This window comes from Silurus meridionalis, chromosome 2 (genome assembly GCF_014805685.1).
Source record: "Silurus meridionalis isolate SWU-2019-XX chromosome 2, ASM1480568v1, whole genome shotgun sequence".
Taxonomy (NCBI): Eukaryota; Metazoa; Chordata; class Actinopteri; order Siluriformes; family Siluridae; genus Silurus; species Silurus meridionalis.
The window spans coordinates 9845973-9863752 of NC_060885.1; the positions used below are offsets into that span (position 1 = coordinate 9845973).

The 17780-nt window shown below is 35.9% G+C and overlaps 1 protein-coding gene across 3 annotated transcripts; it reads right to left on the reverse strand.

Moving 5' to 3' along the window:
• Nucleotides 1-1059: 1059 nt before the first annotated feature.
• Nucleotides 1060-16321, reverse strand: ssrp1b (structure specific recognition protein 1b). 3 transcript variants are annotated; one of them, XM_046869815.1, is made up of 19 exons: nt 16194-16301; nt 15566-15659; nt 15210-15285; nt 13929-14114; nt 13678-13783; nt 13241-13434; nt 12041-12141; nt 11753-11882; nt 9979-10082; nt 9631-9759; nt 9287-9508; nt 8291-8363; nt 7003-7135; nt 6864-6909; nt 6654-6774; nt 5403-5570; nt 4669-4757; nt 3940-4114; nt 1060-2817 (listed from the first exon to the last, which is right to left on the reverse strand). In XM_046869815.1, the coding sequence occupies exons 2-19, from the start codon at nt 15622-15624 to the stop codon at nt 2758-2760; spliced, it is 2172 nt and encodes a 723-aa protein (XP_046725771.1). In that variant the 5' UTR covers nt 15625-15659; nt 16194-16301; the 3' UTR covers nt 1060-2757. The 3 variants fall into 3 exon arrangements, with proteins under 3 accessions (XP_046725771.1, XP_046725787.1, XP_046725779.1); XM_046869831.1 differs by lacking the exon at nt 15210-15285 and having other exon boundaries at nt 16250-16321; XM_046869823.1 differs by lacking the exon at nt 15210-15285.
• Nucleotides 16322-17780: the final 1459 nt, after the last annotated feature.

Genomic DNA, 17780 nt, shown 5'->3' on the forward strand with positions numbered 1-17780 from the left:
GTATCGAGTTACACTCGCTTGAACACTGATAGTCTCTACTGTCTGCCTCTTTAACTCCCAACATGGTCTCTGTAGTTCCACTCTAAAACCACAGCATCAACAACTAACCTTAAAATCTCTCCATCCTCTGTGACCGCACCTTTCTTCCTCCTTTCTTCTGGTTCCCTATCTACCTTTTTTGCTTCTTACGCATGCATGTCTCCTTGTCAAAAACCACAAAGAAGCATCCACTTACTGAACTTACATTTCAAAAGAATTGCTGTGTATGTGTGTGGTTAATTGTGGAACAGAGCCATGATTCAAACCACACTGCAGAGTGCAATACAATTTATAAACCACAAAAAAAAAAAAAAAAAAAAGAGAAAATTCAGACTCAGGAAGCAGAAAAACAAAACAAAACAGAAATTACTAGCTTTGAATATAAAATAGGGTTTTAATGAGAAGAATGTTCTTTACTTACAGTCTGTTGTTCAGAAAAACTGGACTGAACACATTGGAACATTTTGGCTGATACTAGACATCCACAAAAACCTGGTAGATCACACCAAGCATTATTGAATATCAATTTAAAATGACAAGGGCAATAATTAACACCAGAAAACATGAACAATTAAATACTTACACTATGTACAATTTATGGACAAAGTATTAGGACACGTGACTTTTACAGCTATATGCAGTTCTTTTCCAAACTGTTTCTACAAAGTTGGAGACACACAATAGATATATTTTCCTTTCACTTTAACTAAAAGACACAAACCTGTTCCAGCATGACAATGCCCCAATGCACAAAGCCGGTGACTCGAGGATATGCTTTTCATTGGTTAAAGTTGAATCTTGACTGGCCTGCTATAGAGCTCTGATCTCAACCCTTCTCAACCCACACCTTTAGGATGAATTGAACGTTGACTTCTCTCCCAGGCTGTCTTACCCTACATCAGTACCTGATTTCGTTGTGGCTGACTGAGCACAAACCTCCACAAACACACTCCAAAATCTAGTGGAACGTCTTCCCAGAAAGGTGGAGGTTATTAGAAGAGCAAATGGGGACTAAATGTGGAACAGAGTGTTCAAAAAACACATATGAATGGTCTTATGGTCAGGTGTCCACAAACGTTTGTCCATAGGGTGTAGTTCAAACTTTACTTTACTTTTTTTTACTTCATTATATAAGAAATAAAACAAGGCCTGGGCATGCTGTTCTATGACAATAATCAATGACAGTTTGTTGTGATGTTACCAATATTTCCCAGTAACTGTACATCCCAAAGTGTTATATTCCTCTTACACCACAGCAATTTGACAATGCTAAAAAGAAAAATACATATGAATCAATGGCACGTTATTATTTTTGTCTGTTCACAGTGAAACTAATGCTGTGAAACATCTGAGAAACAAGTTAGTTCCTGGTATCACTTGTATTATTTTTATTCCTCTATATTCGCAACAATTTGCCAGTGCCCAGTCTTTTACACGTTGGCACATCATCATTTTTGTCTATATGTCTGTAATTCATGTTATCATTTACAATATAAACTGTTAATAACTCTCAGGGTTTTTTTAACAGCTTAACCTATGATTGGTTCACAGCACTGGCACTAGATGTTTTTTTCTAAAAATGTTAAATAAATAAAAATCTCTTTAAAAAAACGTCACCATATCCACATTATACAAAAAATCTGTTCATGTGTATGTTGTTTCTATAGCAATGATGAATCAGAACGAGTGCATTCATAATAATAAAAAATTAACTGTTCTAACTAATCAGATCAGACAATTCTACAACGTTGTGGTATAATATGGCAGAGCAAATCATGTCTCTATATCCTTTCAGCTTTTTAAAAGCAGTATAATAAACACTAGACATGAAGAGTGTCAGACTCCAGTCTTGCAAAAGGCTTGATCAGAGTAGAGCGTTCCACCTCATTTATCACCCTGTTCAAATGATGAATTCATTTCCAAAGCTTTCATAAGCTAAATTTGTGTTGGAAGAGAGAACACAGTGCAGCACTTCAAGACTTGAGGTTGACATCCCCGGCTAAAACAATCAGACTTATTCAAACTATAAGTCATACAATGGGGCCCAAAAGTCTAAAAGATCATTGATGATCATTATCTGAATGATCAGTATCTTGATGATCTGAATGATCATTATCAGTAAGTGAAAAGTCAAATCTGAGAAATACAGTTGGGACAATTTTATGTCTTTGGATGCAGAAGTATTACATTTTCGTTCCACTTGAACTAGGAGACCTAAACCTTTTCCAGCATAATGAAACCCTTGTGCACAAAACCAGCACAATGAAGATATAGTTTGCATGGTTGATGATTGCTACGGAGTGTTGACTAAAAGCAGTGTTCAGTTTCACGGATAAACCTTAAAGATAAAATCTGCCCATTTATGCAAAGGAGTTGAAATGGTCAATATCACAGACTATTTTACATTGTAATGTAGACCTAGAAAGTCAATTATTAATCAAAATTCAAAGACTTTCTGCTTATTTCCGGTTTAGAACACAGTTTTTGGACCCCGCTGTATTCACAAAACATTTGCTACTTAAAATTCTAGCATCAACCAGCTAAACAGATACGTCAGTAATACACGTTAGCATGGGTTACACAGATACATACTGAATAAATCAAATAGAGAATGGGCACAGAACATTAATAAGAGAACACATTTTTAAAAAAAGACAGAGACAGGACAGCTCCATAATCCTGTCTTTTTCTTTCATGATCGGTTTTGCCAACAGCGTCTTAATCTGAGCCAGACTCCTCTGAGCTGGGAGTGCTTTGTTTTTCTTCATCAGCCGAGCCCTGGTGGAAGTTAACAAACAGAGGAACACTTGATTAACATACTTTTAAAAAAATTACATTTACATTTATGGCATTTGGCATAGCTTGTGGCAGCTTAGTGGTGGTGGGATTTGAACCTGTGACCTTCCGATAACCAGCTACCACCTTCCCCATAAACAAGCATGCCACAATGAAGCTTTAACTTACTGATATTATATTTCAAAAGGATTGCTGTGTATGTGTGTGTTTGGTAAAGAATCAAACTACACTGCAGAAAAAAATACAATTTATGAAGCAAACACAATCAATGCATTACATTTATATCATATTCAATTACTTTTTAACATTTGTTTACTTTTTAAAAAATTAAAATTTTTATTGCTGAAATTGCAATCTGTGAAAACTAAACCCATTTAGTGTATTTAATTGCCATATTACATCAAATACACATTATATAAATAAATTGAAAAAAAAAATATCTATAAAAATCAATTTCTATTAGTTTTTTCCTGTAAGTAAAGTCTGAGGCGTGCGTACGCACAATGTGAATATACAGAAGACAAAAAGGGAAATTGGCGACACAGATATCATGCGCAAACTTCGTGTAGAATGTGATGTATGCACGGTTCTAGCCCAGTTTTGTTTATAAAACATTTATAAATGAGACCCCAGAGCGGTCCAGAGTTAGCGGGTGGTGCAGCAGTGATAATGTGTAGTTAAATGGACTAAATAATGTATCGAGGCAAATTATTTGGACAGGAACTATGCTCCAGTGAAGGGAAAGTGTAATTCTACAGTATACAAAAACCTCCTGTGTAATTTTGTGCATCCAACTAGTGAATGCAACAACAGTTTGGGGAAGGTGTTTGAGTGTGGTGGTCACGTGTCCACATACTTTTGGCCATATAGAACATGTTTTGACCTCGATGTGTAGAAAATTACCTCATACATGTCTGGACATTTGTCTTCAAACATATTGTTGTATATTTATCATGGTTTTGTGAAACACTAAAATACGTTGTCCAACTAGAACAACTAGAACACCAGGCTGATAGCCTATTATGTATGTTCTCATATTTGTACGCAGAGTTGACCTCACACATGTTCGCAAGCACGTGTGTATATGTGATTATGCGCCCTTACCTTGCGCTTGCGACCTCTGCCGCGGTTGGACTCGGAAGAACTCTCCTCACTGGAGATGAACTCTGGACTCTTAAAGCTGTCATTCCCACCAGCAGCCCTGTTCCTCTCTTTCTCCCTTCCTTTACCTAACTTCTTTTTCTTCTTCTCCTCATTCTTTTTTCCTTTCTTTCTTGCTCTTCATGAAGAATGAGAAAAAGAAATTTAGCAAACAACTAATTATTATTGATCCATTATGGGTAATTACAGCTATTATAAGCTTCCAAATTGCCTTCTCCATCAGGCCATACAGGCACAATCAGACATGTGTTTTGCAGTTCTAAAGAACATGAACAATCCCATACTGATTACGAGGTCGATATACTGTATGTGTGATATGTAATGTACTGTATTCATAGAAACCTTTTAGAGAATCTCTGTATTATATGTCCTCTATGATCCATACTACTGTACCAAACTCAGACAGAAATACGCATTATCTGCAAACTCTGAGACAATTTGAGAACAACTATGGATTGTTAGACTGCTTATTTGCCTTACTGCAGGCATCTGTGAATCAGAAAAAAAAATGTAATAATAAAAAAATCCCTAATGCACTGGCTTTGAAACTGAATCATGGAGGACATTGTGTCATGTCTTGGAGTAAGCAATAATCCATATTCCAAGAAGCCAGCTGTGACTGAAAACCTGAAACAGTAAACAGAGCTTTTGTGAACAGCTTGTATGAAGTACTTTTTTGAGGTGCTTCCACCACTTTCTCTGTATTCCTTCATGGCTCGCTCGTATTCTTTCTTCGCTTCCTCGGCTTTTCCGTCCCACTCCTGTCAAACAGGGAAACGGAAACATCAGCGGGTGTTTGTTCGAAAAACAATAATTGTTAATTAATAATCATTAATATGCGGCTAATTATTATTTTATTTATTTATTTTAATATTCAGAGCCTTTCTGCAGCCAAAATTTTGTGATAAAGCAGCTCTAACAGGGGATGATATGGTACAATATTGCATCTCCCACCAACACTGTGATGGGTAGGATCTCCTTAAAACCCTGATCCACTGAGACACATCTCATCAGACTGTTTGACCCTTATTCAAACTTATTTCCTTTACATTTCTTATAATTTACTACACCTTACAAGACCGTGGATATCAAGTAAAATTGTTGTGCTCTTCAACCCATACATGTGTTTCTGCCTAAAAATCCTTGTTCTTCTTTAGGCTTAAATTTAGTCTGTTGTCTTAGTGTTTTTGACTAGTTCCCATTTTTGTACATAAATTTACATTGTGTGACTTCTTCTTCGTAGTGTTTCATTTAAAAAAAAAAACCTGCACCTCATTGCACCTGGGCACCTGCTAATTAAAATCTTACATTTTAAATGGCTTAAATCAAGTTTACGAACATTTGTAAACTCTGCCCAGGGAATTAAAATTCTGGGCATACCACATGAAACCAGGAGCATATATCACCTCTTTCTTGTCTTTGTTCAGCTGCTTCCACATCTCACCAGCCTTCTTTAAAATCTCAGTGACCGAGATTCCAGGGTTTTCTGATTTAATGCGATCTCTGCTAGAGTTCAGCCACAGCATATATGCACTCATTGGCCTCTTGGGGGCACTGCTTTCCTTCATCGCCTTCTGTACAAGCCAATAAAAACATATAGATATTTATGACATTTTATAAGCGACTTTTACTTTAAAAAAAACATCTCAGAATATTAGATATCAGTATAAATATAAAATATAATTGTTACCCAAAGTATGTTTTGAACACAATGGTTTTTATTGAAAAATATATTGCTTGATATATTGTAATGGTAATGCAAAAAGCCTATACAAAAAAAAAAGTCTCCAGACGTTAACCCTAATGAAGAAACACTGATTATGTTAATATGCAAATTCTCTTCTAAAGATATGAGAATGCAGTCAAAAACAATGCATTAAAAATAGTTGATTCTACATTAAATACAATATTGAGCAGTCAGTAGTAGAACAATTGTTGTAAATATTGTTAAATTATAATTTACCTTTGTACTTAAAACTTACGGTACACAGTTTACTAATGAAACTCAATGGCACGTTGTTCCAGACTTGTTTCTACAGTTCTTCTGTCTCTGCAGGTAAAATCTCAGAGGGCGTCAATGCTTTTTCTTAAAAGAAACATGGCCTAGTACTTCATATCTGTCAAGATATAGATAGGGCCTACAATACCATGTTCCTTGTCACCTTGATTAGCACTTGTGTATATAGATTTAGCCTTCACACCACTCATGGTCTCAAATTTGATAAGAATAAGTTGTTTGCTCTTGGTTCATTTTTCTAGTTATTAAGTATTTTGATTCTAGTGTCTGTGTAAATGTTAGCAAAATAAAAGAAGATCAGGCACTTGTATATGCTTTTCTCTTATTCCCTCTATATCTCCAATGACATAAAATTATTTAATAACTGTCTGTTAATTACATATATAATAATTAACTGTAATTCAATAGAAAAACATGTATAGAAAGCTTATTTTCTAAACATAATATAAATAAATCAAAGGGCATTAAATGGTTGTGTTAGTCATAATGTACATCAAATATGTAGTGCCCCCACAATTTATTTTTAAAATATGAATAATAAATACATTTTTAATGAAATATATAAATATTTAAACAAATAAACAAATCTCAATATTAAATGTGTAAAAAAATTAGTGTGTTACATTCCCTTGACTGTCACCTCTTTTTTATGTTTTCCTTCCTTCATAGGTTTAACCTTCTTAGCAGGTTTCTTCTTGCTCTCTTCTCCACTGTCTGCATCTTCAGCACTACTTTCACTGGCTGAAGCTTTACTGTCATACCTGTAACACAGATTCACACGCATCATGAAAAAGCACAACATTTTGCCTGCACAGTACAGACGAACAAAGATTTATTCAAAACAACATACTCTTCTGCAACATCATCATCTTCATCTCCAGGGTTAAATGATTCATCTGTGATGAGAGATTGAGTCAGGATTTAGACCTTTACAATCATATATTGTTGTCCCGAGGCTCCTCTGATTAGCTGGATCAGCTGTCACTCACCGCTGCCCGCCTCAGAGTCATCACTGTCGTTGGCCTCCTCACGGATCTTCCCCTCCTGCTTCATGCGCTCCAGGTAAGCATCATGCTGATCGTCATCTGAGTCACTGTACATGTCGTCTCTGACCTTCATACCCTGCCATCATGGAAATAGAATCAACTGGATCGTGACAATGTAAACACTTTAAAATGCTTTTGATCTCATGGTTAGTCATTTTCACACTTTCACACAAAACACTTCACTTCCCACATCAGTAATAAGAATTTTATTACATCTTTCCATATTATAAACACACAGTGATCACACAATCTTTTTCAAACCCTCAAGCAATGTTCATAATAAACTTTAAACTGACCCAAATCTGCTACTACAAATTGCTTAACAATAAAGTATAAATGGACACTGATGTCTATATAATAAGTACCGATTACTTCGTATCCTTTCAGCACAACTATTGCATCTCAAAGATGTTTCGAGCAAGACCAAGCACACTGCATACCAGTGTAACATCAAAGGGGATCTGCAGGTATTCTGTAGGTTTTAAGACCATTGCAATATGAACATACTCTCTCAAATTTATTTGCAGCCTGGAAGGTTAAGCTTATCGATCATGTGCTTCCTTTCAGACTTTTTTCTAAATGTGTAACACACAAGAAAGCCACAATCTGCCCCCTTTTACATGCATGAGCCCAAAGACACCTATGATTGGCTAGTATCTGTGCGATTGAGAGATTAGATAAAATATCTTTCTTCCTATATAGCAAAGGCAGTTTTGCTAAAATGCTGTGACACTGTTGGGATTGTCCTTGCCTCTGTGTATGCTAGCTCAACCTGAAGAAGCTAACGTAAGTCACATTTTAATGCACATGCTAGTCGCCCATGCCTTACCATAGTGACCTTTTAAATATGAGCAAATGAAATCAAATGTTTCCATACTTTTGCAGCTTAAAATTTAAGTCCATCTAGACTTCAAATGAAATCATGGAAATGTAATACATATATCTAAAAATAATTTAGACCTGCAGGCACCCTGTACCAGAAAACACACCTGGCTGTTATTCACTCTCATAAAAGAACACACAGCAAACATTCAATTAAAAGTGCACTAAACCTACAAGGCTGGTACCAACCTTTTTCTACAGGAACATAAACACACACACACAAATCACAAAGACACAAAGGAGAATGAGTTCATCTGAGGACAACAAACACGGGGGTTCACGTTCTGAAGTAATGACTGATGATATATGAGGCACGTGAACGATACGCCCAACTCTATAAATTACTAACCTCTTTGAAGCCTCTGTTCTTGATGCTCAGTTTCTTAGCATTGACAAAATCAAACAACTTTCCATACTCTTCTCTGAAAGAAGTAATAAAGAAGACGAGAGCAGTGGGGTGAGTGGCTAGTACCTGAAATTAGTGTCAATGACTGCAAAAGTAAAGAGTTTTTAAAAAATAAGTTCCTTGTATAATCGCATTGTGGTAATTTTCACATTTTACAATGATCTTGCAGTACTGAAACATGCCTTGTAATAATGGTAATTTATGATCAGTTGTAATATCGGTAGTCTGGTGTGATGGGTATAAAGTCAAAATAATACTAAAAGGTATTGCCAAGTTAACTGCAATTTTTACATACAAAAAAAAATTGACTATGGTGATAGAACAACTTAACAAGGATTGAAGTAGATGTAAGTTATGTATTTCGTTAATTAGCTTATTATTGCAGTGAGAATCCCTTGCCTCAAAAGTTTGTGTTAATAAGCTGCACAATTTGTTAGAGATTAGAGAAAAATTGTGTCTCTGCAAAACACCCAAAATGACTTTTTTCCACAAGATTACTTCAGTGCTAGAAATTGGGATGGATATGGTGAAAGCTCTCATATCTGCCTATATTCTAAAATCTTTATTGTTAAAGTACAGCAGTCGTAGCACTCTATTTTCAAATTGCATTATATAAGTAGACGGATATTATCAACTGCCCATAGGCTTCCATTAAAAGTATGCGAATGTAGGAGCCATCCATCTTACACAGAAAGCATGTCAAATTTTGCTCACTTGACCCCTGACCACGGATGTTTGTGGCATCACTCGGACTTTGAACTTGTGATCTTCTAATGATAGTCTTTTCTGGTGCACCACTCAGGAAACTCATGAGTTAGTTTCAAGCAAAAAGTTTATCATTTTTTTCCCCTTGCACACAAAATAATACGAAAATGTGTCTTCTGTCATCATCCACACTCTATACAATTGAGAATTTTCATACCACTAAAAGCTTCCTACCTCTCAATACTGCTGAAGGTGTACTGGTTGCCCTGTTTGGTCTCAATCTCAAAGTCAAAGGAGCGTGTGGTGGTGGTGCCTCTGGCAAAGTTCACACAAGCGATCTCCTCAAAGCGCAAGTGCACTGGGGGCTTGTGAACATAGATGAAACCTCTCTCCAAAGGATACAGCAGCCCTGAGCTGGCCTTATAGGAGCAAGTAATACACTGAGCACCAGAGTGACTGCAAAGAGACAGAAAGGAAAGTGATAAAGAGTGATATGAATGTCAAGACATAACTTATGGAGTAAATTGTAAGAATGAGTTGTGTGTTTTTTTGCAGCTTGTGTATTTGTGCCGTGTTACCCTTGAAAGTTTCCAGGCACTGTGATCTTCCTGTTAACAAGAGCCTTCATCACCCTGCTGACCATCTCATATAAAGAGCCAGACATGTTCTTAGTCAGCTTTCCCTCAAACCGCCTCTCTACCTCTTCCCTGCAACGAAGAGAAGTCACCGCAAGAGCATTTTTATGACTAACTTCAATATTAATTAATTCTTTATTGAGCTTCTTTGTTTAATGCAGCTTCATTGTCCATATCTTGGTCCGCTGTCAATCATGTCCTAACTTAAGTCATTTATTAACCACTTTCATGCTTTAAAGTTTTTCATCTTACTCTTTCCTCCAACTCTCCAACTCTCGTTCACTCACTCACTCGCTCATGTTGAGGGTGAGGTTTATTTCTTCGTCCTTGGAAAACAGAAGGATGAGGAAATGGTAGCGAGTTTGGCCCTGTTTAATGGGGGGATCCAAACTGATCTGTTAAAGCAGAAACAAGAAACAATGAAGTATAAAAAGCTAAATATTTCTGAGCTTCTAAAGCTTCAAAAACACTGCTTAAATAAATTTCATAGGCCTTTATTCATTATTACTTTCAAGCAAAGGCAATGGCACATAAACTTGTGGGGGTTTTGTATGCACTTCCACAGACACAATTTAACATGATCCTTATGGTCTTTATTTCTTAAAGTGATGTTAATTTATATTCCAGTGGTGTGAAAAACAGCAACAGCAAACAGCTTCCGTGTGTGTAGAAGTACAGTGAAAGCAGGTTAAAGCATTTTATGTAACCCGTGCTCCACCTTTCTGTCACTCTGATTCTACCAATTAACCCAAAACAATAGTAATATATTATAAATAACTCATATTTTTTATTTTGTAAACTATTCATTTATATGCACCAGTTACTTCAGAAATATTCAAGACAAAACAACAAAACATTGTGAAATGTCAGCAACACGGCACATAAAAACGTGGAGATCTTGTGTACCACGCTGGAGTCTTCACAACTTCTTCTCCTTTCTTTCAGATATTGATAGCTATACTGCACTGAGACCTTTCTTTTGATACAGACACCCATATTTTATAGCTTTTTTTCAATACTACCAGGCTTTAGAACCAAGTGTATCACTTTTTAACTAAAGCAACTTCACTAATAAACTCTTTTGCACACAAATTACTGAAATAAAGCAAAATAAAGTGGACAAACCTTATTAAAGCAATCCTAACAATAGAAATAAATTGCTTATAAAGTTCCTTTATATGTAATAATTTCCAGTTCTAAAAATTTCAAATCCAATTCCAATCTATGCTATTTGCTACAGGATCTGGTATCTGATATGTTTTCTCCGATATCAGATTTAAACATTTTTGCTGGTATTGGTCTGATATTGATACTGAATATTTGATCAAAGCCTCCTAAGAATTCTCCATTTTTTTTTCTTCAAATACTGTCTATATTCTTCTTCAGATATGGGTTCATGGCAAAGATTTTTTTGGACACCCTGAATTACAAACTTAAAAATTTGGTGTTATCTATCTGTTTTTTAGTTAGTGTCGTTTTTTAGGTGTCAAAAATGAGAAAAGGGGTAATTTTCTTAAACATACAGTATCTCACAAAAGTGAGTAAACATTTTACACCTCACATTTCAGCAACCGTTTTATTATATGTTCTCATGGGACAATACTATAAAAATGAGAATTGGATATATTTTAGAGTAGTCAATGTGCAGCTTGCATAGCAGCTACCACCACAATGCTTAACTGTAGACAAGACACAATATTCTTGGTACTTCTCACCAGGGCATCACCACACAAGCTGGACACCATCTGAGCCCAACAAGTTTATCTTAGTCTCATCAGACCACAGGACATGGTTCCAGTAATTTATGCTCTTAGACAGGTCGTCTTCAGCAAATTGTTTGCAGGCTTTCTTGTAAACCAGCTTAAACCACAACCACATGTGTGTGTGTGTGTGTGTGTGTGTGTGTGTGTGTGTGTGTGTGTGTGTGTGTGTGTGCGTGTGTGAAAAATATCATCAGCAACATATACTATGTACAATCATTTCCCCTCCATATCAAATCATTGTCCTCTAGAACATAAAGATGTCATAAAGTTCAGCCGAAAATAATATGAGATCCTTCACTCACCACAAAGAACATCTGTCTCTGGTCTTTATGGGGTAGCAGGAAGAGGCGCAGTACAGTGGTGTAGGGGATCTTATAGTCAAACGTCTTACCATGCAGATGAAGAAAGGAGGGGTAGATACGAATATCATACCTGCCCAGAAGAACATAATATTTAATCTTACCCAAGCATTTTTTTTACAATTAATTTAGAAATTCTAAATTTTAAAGGTAAAACTGCATTAAAAACCCACTTTAATTCAAATGCAGCATGCTGCTCATGTTTGTAAACATGTATGTATGTGAGTGTACCTTCCCCTGGGTGTAAGACATTGCAGCTCTCTGAAAATACACACAGCGTCTCCTGTAGCCTGAATCACATCTGCCTTAGAAAGTACATTCTGGGCAAATGCCTGAAACAACAACACAGTAAATTGTTTATCATTTCAATATTACAGTGTATCATAATGATATACTGTACACAGTACAGTGATGAATTTAACATTATTAACTGTTCAAGTAAAAATGTTGAAAATTATTAAAATCTTTATTAAAATAAAGTTCTGCTATAGTTGGGATTAGTTTTGACCTTTGAATATGTACAGATCAGGCACAACTTTATGGCAACCAATTAGGCATAACATTATGACCACCTGCCTAATATTGTGTTGGTCCCCCTTTTGCTGCCAAAACAGTCCTGACCTGTCAAGCATTACCAGCATTAACTTCCTTAGCCATCGGTTTACCACTGTTTCTTCCTTGGACCACTTTTGATTGATACTGGCCACTGCAGACTGGGAAAACCGCTCAAGAGCTTTAGGCGTCTAGCCGTCACCATTTGACCCTTGTTCAACTTACTCAATTTCTTACGCTTGCCTATTTTTTCAGCTTCTGACACATTAAACTTGAGGACAAATTGTTTACTTACTGTATTATTGTATGTTGTGTTTATGGGTAAATTTCTGTTTTAGAATAGCCAGTGTTATCGTTGGTATATAGGACACAGGATCACTTAAAAAAATCATAGATGAATCTTTTTTAATCTAGCTATAAAAGCATTCAGACATTCAACCACTGAACTGCATGAAAGTGACTGCAGAAGCTATAGAAAGTTATACACACTTATTATGTGTATGTCTGTGTCATGTACATAAAAATGGTGTCATGTTCTTGGAGAGAACTCTGGAAATTCTAGCATTATGCACTTGCAAATGTTTTTTTTTCATTGTGTTTATTTACAATTATGAATTTCAATATTTTAAAAGAATCCATATTTTTTTTATTGATATTATAACACCTTGTTGGACTATTTAGATTCATTGACCTCTTTTTGTGGAAAAGTCTGCCATCTATTGGTCATAGTAGGAACAACATAAGATCACATTTATAATCATAAAATACTTGGTAACATGTCTGCTTCAAAAATTGGGTGGTTAAATTAAATATTGAAGACATTTGGAGACTGTATTTGCATGTATGTGTCTCATGTGAGACTGTGAATGTGTTTCTCACCTCTACCGGGTCCGCTCCCTCGTCTCCTGTGGAAGGTGGGACGTAAAAACGAACCTCCATGAGTGACACCTCTGTATCATCGTTCTGATGAAACTCTAAAGTGACTTCATTTTTTCCAGTTGTACACTGGGATACACTGGAGAGTGGGATCTCAAACACAGGAGTGTCACTCACTTCAAAGGACAGCAATGGGCCTAAACAAAAAAACACACAATGATATATTGAGATGAATAAAGCACAATGGGGTGTGCTATTACTGGAAAACAACGAACATTAATAATTGCTTTCTGGCCAATAACAATCTAGAATTCTACAGTGCTGTGGTATAAATATTACACTTCGCATTTATAAAATAGCGTCACACTAATATAAACAAACACAATCCCAAATGATCGAACAATAACAAATCTTTTAATCAAAAAATAAGCTTTGCTGACCATTGAATTTAGCAGTGCCCCAGTTCCAGCCTTTTACACACATGTCTTTCTCGATCAGCTCCATTTTGTAATTATCTTTAAAATACTCCGAGATTTTTTCAAAATCCTGAAGAAACCAAATGTAGAATAAGTTATTAAAATAATTATTATTTATATATATATATATATATATATATATATATATATATATATATATATATATATATATATATTCTTCTTCTGCTTTCAGGTATCACAGCCTTTAAACTCACACTGTCTTTGAAGCCATCGTATTTGTACACGTGTCCGCTGCTGGTGGAGAGTTTAATGCCGTGGCCCAGGCAGACTCGCCTCCACTGAGCCTGGCTGAGCTCTGAGACAGGGATACTGTCCACCTTGCCTGTCTTACTGCTTTTGTACACCACCATCTGCTTACTGAATCGCAGACGCCCGTCATTCTATAACAAAAACCAGAAAGGCAAGACAAGGAATAGGGCCTCTGTAAGCCAACATAGCTTTATAGATTTTGTTTTTTGGAAATGTAAAGAACCCCCAATATACTTATAATTTTAACTTCCTGAACATGTTGCATGATCAAATATATACTCACATCAAGTCGGCTGTGCTCGACATAATGCACCTGACTGATACTCTGATGATTTATACTTATGCATGAATAATTATGAAACAAAAATGTAGTGTATAAATAAAGCAAAAGTAATAACATATATATATAACAGCACTTCTATTCTGTAAAATCTCAAGGGGAGGATTATATTTCAATACTTGCAATAATGCTTTAAATGGAAAATGTGACAGGGTGTTGTTATATGGACCACACAAAGCAAAGTTATTGAAATTATTCTTCTTATTTTCTTGTATCACTCAGTTTTGCATTGTTTTTCCAAAAAGAAGTGGTTAAGGTGCTGGGTTACTAATTGGAAGGTCAGGGGTTCAAGCCCCGATATTGCCAAGCTGCCACTCTTGAGCCCTTAAGCAAGGCCCTTAACCCTCTGTGTATCATGGCTGACTCTGCTGTAAAGTATATGTGACTATTCCATTAAAATTTTTTATAAATGTAGAATAAAAATTCAGGCCAAAAGAGCAGAGTACTTCATCCTGAAGAGTTCCCCAGTGTCTGAAAGCTTACCGTTACAGCTTCACCACTGACTGACACTTGTGAAGACTCCTTCCATAATTGCTACATATATAACTTATGCTGAACAACTCATTTATTGTTCACCATACCATGAACAATACGTTTTAAAACTAGTTTACTATGTAAAACATCTGCCACACATCCCTTTTTTTTAGTGTTACATAAGTTGTTACTGACACATTAACAAATTTATACATCCAGAATTTCCTCTAAATGAAAAAAGGAAGTATTTACCAAATAAATGGAAATCTAAACCAATTGAACAATTTATACGTTTCATCCATGAAGCGATGCCCCATCTCAGCCTGCAGGCTGTTTGAATGCTTTGCATGTTTGGAAGTACATATCTGTGCAAGAAACTTTTCTGTTTATTGAAAATTGACAAAAAACACACAGGAGTCGTCTCACTGATGCACACGTTCACTCTATCCTGAGAGTTGCCACAGCACAGCACAGCACAGAACCTAACCCTAAACAAGAAAGTCAAAAAACATTATTCTGTATCCTGTCTGTCGATTGTTCTTTAAATGTTGATAGTGGTTATTACAGTATTTAATTTTGGTCCTGTATGTTTGAGTTTGACACCCCTGATCTAATGTCCAGTACCCTGCGTACCAAGACTTCAAACATCAACATGATGTTAAAACATGTTTTGACATTATTTATAACTATTATTTTACACATCTCATCGAAACACTTTTAGCTAATTATTAATGAACTGTGAAAGCTTTTATAGGAGCTTTTACTCACCCAGGAACCCTTGACCTCCTGATAAATGTCATTAAACTCCAGAATGTCAGCCATGGCATCGACTTCGCTCCCACTTCCCAGCTACGATCACAATCTGCATGAGAAAGAATTTAATTATCAGTTCCTATGGTCCAATAAAACATTTTGGTCATTGAGCAAGTTAAAGATGGTTTATATTGATGATGTGCTGCGACAAACAGCTCATATTCAGAATTATTGGTGGGAACTTGTAAGCAAAACTCTGCAAAAGAGCATTTGTTTTAGACAAGTTGGGGCATAGCTATAGGAAATAATATATATATATGACAGGAGGTATGAAATACTGCATTGAACTGCTCTGTTTAGGAACTGTGAATGTAAGGTGGTGTAAATAATGGACAATGTGCAAGAGCTCAGCACAGCATTACTCTCTCAGTGATCACAGCCCATGCAGCTGCCTATAGCACCATACAGTGACACCACCCATGCTAGCTGAATATACCTAGTACTAATAACGGCTCACTATAACAGCTAGCCTAGCTTCTACAGCCATTTCAGTGGAGCTTGCTAGCAAACCATGTTAGCTTTTCTCTCTTTGCAAACTCAGGGACACACTGCGGAAATAATTTGTAAAAAAAAAAAAAACCACCTCTGCTCGTTAATAATTAGCTGAATAATGCAGTTAGATAAGGTTATCAGCATTACTCTTTCTTCGGGAAGGAGAAAACCGTTTCTCTAGGGTTGGGAGTCGATTCGGAAAAAAGAGTCGGTTCCTTGTTTTTAGCCAGTGTGTCGAGTATGAAGCTTTGATACCTGGACTGTCTACTGCAGGGGTCACCAACTTTTTTGAAACTGTGAGCTACTTCTTGGGTACCGATTAATGTGAAGGGCTACCAGTTTGATATACACAGTTTTCAGTTTGATCTGAAATAACAAATTTGCTCAATTTACCTTTTATTATATGTTATTATTAATAATTAATGATATTCTTCTATGACAAGACATTGATCATGTTAACGATTCCTCATAATAATTATCAACAATGATTCAACAAAGTAGGAAACAGCTATTTTTAGAAAAGGCCCGCTGGCTACTCATGTGGTCCTTGTGGGCCCAGGTAGCCCGCCAGGTAGCCAGGTAGCCCGTAATCCTTGCGAGCTACATGTTGGTGACCCCTGGTCTACTGTACTCACCTAACAGCTGACAGGTCTCTTTAATTACCCCTGGTTTGGGAGCTGGACGTTTATACTACACATTAGATTGCATTATTATATTAATACGTTTTATATTGTAGATTAATTAGATAGATAGATAGATAGATAGATAGATAGATAGATAGATAGATAGATAGATAGATAGATAGATAGATCATTGCATTGCACAGGTACACAGCAACGAAATGCAGTTAAGCATATACCTAAAGTGCAAATAATAGCATTGTGCAAACTGACAAGTGCAGATCAACATGTAAATTATAGGTACAACAAATAAATATATAGGCGACAGAGGTAAAAATATGCAGAAGTACAGTATAAATATTAAGCTACCACTAGAGGAGGTGGTAGTTTAGTGTTTAATGCATTGGAGTCTGGACCGGAAGGTCATAAGAGCATAACCCTCAACTGAGTAGTAAGTCGCTCTGTAATTTGTGGCAAATTCCATAAATGAAAATGAAAATATAATTTGTGTATATATTTGTGATATATATATATATATATATATATATATATATATATATATATATATATATATATATATATATACAAAAATATAATGTATATGTATTTGTGTGTGTGTGTGTGTGTGTGTGTGTGTGTGTACTCTCCACATGCAACCTGAATTACATTTGTTTTATGAAACAAATTGCCAAAAGCAGCTTAACAGGTGAAATGGTATATAAAATATATTAGGTGAGGGCAGAGCTTTCAACTCATTTCATTGTCCAATTTTGGAAATTACAGCCGAATTCTGTAATTTTCCCAATAAAAACATTGGAGAAATAGCATTTCTAACACAGATCAGTGAGAAAAAAGGCTCTGTTATATGTATATGTGTGTGTGTGTGTGTGTGTGTGTGTGTGTGTGTGTGTGTGTGTGTGTAATTTCACTTACATGTAATATTGTATTTATTGCTGCTATGGACAAAAGTTTGGGATTTTCTATAAGGTGGAATCGATTCAGATGTTCCAGTAACAATCAGAGTCGACTCCAAACGTTGAAATAAAATAAGCAGCGTG